Source organism: Raphanus sativus, chromosome 7 (genome assembly GCF_000801105.2).
Source record: "Raphanus sativus cultivar WK10039 chromosome 7, ASM80110v3, whole genome shotgun sequence".
NCBI classification, from domain to species: domain Eukaryota; kingdom Viridiplantae; phylum Streptophyta; class Magnoliopsida; order Brassicales; family Brassicaceae; genus Raphanus; species Raphanus sativus.
Genome location: NC_079517.1, coordinates 20269729 through 20272960, shown reverse-complemented (window position 1 = coordinate 20272960; position 3232 = coordinate 20269729). Strand labels below are relative to the sequence as shown.

The window sequence follows — 3232 nt, the reverse complement described above, 5'->3', positions numbered from 1 at the left end:
AACTGCAAAAATTAGTTTTCGATATAAATTTATTATCAAATATTACAAATACAGTATAACCTCTTTAAATTAATAATCGATAGATTAATATCTCTATAAACTAATATAATTTCATAATCTCAAATTGAGTTTTTGGTTTAATTAGCATCTCGATAAATTAATAATCTCTATAAATTAATAAAAAATATAATTTTTGTGTAATCCCAACATTATTAATTTATAGAGGTTTCACTGTACATCATTTAATACAAAAAAAAACTAAAAACAGAAAATAAATATCCGTGCAGTCGCACATGTCCATGTCCAAATGGTTTTAATCCTTCTAATTTGGTATTGGTTCTGTGAATATCTGTTTCAAACGGCGTCTTATATTTTACAACGATGTTGGGATGATATATAAAAGGATAACGTTGCGGTTTTTCAAATGGTTTCAACTTTTCCAAGGTGGAAGATGTACATAAACATCTGCTCATCATCTTCTCCTTCTCTTCCATCAATACCCTTAACCAGACCTCATATCTACACCTTCACACCCTTCTTCACCACACCTGAATCATCAACACAACATCGCAGTCTCATCTTCACAGTCTCTGCTTCTTCTTCTTCCTCATCGTCTTCACAATCCACACAAACTAAAAACGCATGGAGAAAACAAGCAGAGAACTCAACATCATCGAAGAAACATCGGAGGTACCAAAGATCCACTTTTCTCGACCACAAGGTCGACATGGACGAGCTTCTAGCTTCAATTCACAAAACCCATAACGAGCAAGAGCTTTTCTCCCTACTCTCTTTGTACAAAGACAGACAACTGTCGATACGTTTCATGGTCTCGCTTCTTTCTCGAGAACAAGACTGGCAGAGATCACTCGCCCTGCTCGATTGGGTTCACGAAGAAGCTAAGTACACACCTTCCGTGTTCGCCTACAACGTCGTTCTCCGTAACGTGCTGAGAGCAAAGCAATTCGACATTGCACACGGACTGTTCGACGAAATGCGTCAGAGAGGTCTTGCACCTGATAGGTATACTTATTCCACGCTTATCACTTCGTTTGGTAAAGAAGGTATGTTCGACTCGGCTTTGTCTTGGCTTCAGAAGATGGAACAAGACCGTGTTTCCGGTGATCTTGTCTTGTATAGTAACCTCATTGAGTTGTCTCGGAGGCTTTGTGATTATTCTAAGGCTATTTCGATCTTCTCGAGGCTGAAGAAATCGGGTATTACCCCTGATCTTGTTGCGTATAATTCGATGATTAATGTTTATGGAAAGGCTAAGTTGTTCAGAGAAGCTCGTTTGCTTATAAAGGAGATGAAGGGAGCTGGTGTTGAACCAAACACAGTTAGCTACTCAACTCTTTTGAGTGTTTATGTAGAGAATCACAAGTTTCTTGAAGCTCTGTCCGTTTTCGCAGAGATGAAAGAGGTGAATTGTGCATTGGATCTCACCACTTGTAATGTAATGATTGATGTTTATGGTCAGCTTGACATGGTGAAAGAAGCTGATAGGTTGTTTTGGAGTATGAGGAAAATGGATATTGAACCAAACGTTGTTAGCTACAACACCATCCTCCGTGTTTACGGTGAGGCTGAGCTTTTCGGTGAAGCTATTCATCTTTTCAGGTTGATGCAGAGGAAAGACATTGAGCAGAACGTTGTTACTTACAACACGATGATTAAGATCTATGGGAAGACTCTGGAGCACGAAAAGGCAACGAATCTTGTTCAGGAGATGCAGAGCAGGGGAATCGAACCTAACGCCATTACATACTCAACTATTATCTCGATATGGGGGAAAGCTGGTAAATTAGACCGAGCTGCAACACTGTTTCAGAAACTGAGGAGTTCAGGTGTTGAAATCGACCAAGTTCTATACCAGACAATGATTGTGGCTTACGAAAGAGTTGGTCTAGTGGGGCATGCTAAACGTCTGCTACAGGAGTTAAAGCGTCCTGATAACATACCTAGAGAGACCGCTATCACCATTCTTGCTAAAGCTGGGAGAATAGAAGAGGCCACATGGGTTTTCCGACAAGCTTTTGATTCAGGTGAGGTAAAAGACATATCTGTTTTTGGCTGTATGATCAATCTTTACTCGAGAAACCAAAGGTACGTGAATGTCATTGAAGTGTTTGAGAAAATGAGAAGCGCTGGTTACTTTCCGGATTCAAACGCGATAGCTATAGTGTTGAACGCTTATGGGAAACAAAGAGAGTTTGAAAAGGCGGATACGGTTTACAGAGAGATGCAAGAGGAAGGATGTGTTTTCCCTGATGAAGTTCATTTCCAGATGCTGAGTTTATACTCGTCCAAGAAAGATTTCGAGATGGTTGAATCTTTGTTTGAGAGATTGGAGTCCGATCCTAACGTCAATAGCAAGGAGTTGCATTTGGTTGTGGCGGCTTTGTATGAGAGAGCAGATAAACTAAACGATGCTTCAAGAGTCATGAACCGAATGAGAGGACGAGGACTTCTTAAGCCGTTTTCTGGATGAAATCATGTAACATGAATCTTCTTGTGCTAACTTTGAGTTAAACATTCTGTATGTTTGTTCATCTTCAGTTTTACACTTATTTACTATTTTAGTTTGTTGATAATCAAATTAGGCATGGGTATCAGGTTCACTTTCAGTTAGTTATTTTGGATAGTTCTCTTTATAATCCACTAGTGAAATAATCAAACTAGGTATGGGTATACGAATAAATAAACAATAATATATTTTAAATACTTAGTTATTTTCAACTAAACATAATATTAGTTTCATATATATTTTTATTTTTTATTCCTTTGAAAATATATATTTGAACTTAAATGGGTTATATATATATATATATATAAATCCCCTGAACATTATTTGCGAAGTGATTTGCCACATGTTTTCTCTACAATTGTTTTCAAAAAAAAATTGTGACGTGACTATTAAGATTGATGACATGTCATATGGTTAAATATGACATGGACAATTACATTTAATGCTGATATATATATTTGGAAATCATTTTAGAATATGGCAATAACTCATATATTAAATTTAATATTGATTTATATTTTTGGTAAACTTTGTAGAATATGGTAATAACTCATAAATCATCATTAAAATAAATATATTCAAATATGACATTTTGAATTTCGAAATATTATATAATTTTACTTTTATAATTATAAAATTTTTATTATCTAAAATTTTCTAAATTTTCTGAATTAAAAAAAATAAATCGTAATATCATTAATTTCT

General features: G+C 35.7%; 1 protein-coding gene across 1 annotated transcript; it reads left to right on the top strand.

Annotated features, from left to right (window-relative positions):
* The first annotated feature begins 406 nt into the window (after positions 1–406).
* Positions 407–2599, top strand: LOC108814826 (pentatricopeptide repeat-containing protein At5g39980, chloroplastic). Its single transcript, XM_018587456.2, has one exon. The coding sequence runs from the start codon at positions 425–427 to the stop codon at positions 2489–2491; it is 2067 nt and encodes a 688-aa protein (XP_018442958.2). The 5' UTR covers positions 407–424; the 3' UTR covers positions 2492–2599.
* The last annotated feature ends 633 nt before the right edge of the window (positions 2600–3232 follow it).

Bases quoted from the DNA above. Each gene is read 5' to 3' on its own strand.
- LOC108814826 (XM_018587456.2), top strand. From the start codon at position 425: ATGGTTTCAACTTTTCCAAGGTGGAAGATGTACATAAACATCTGCTCA.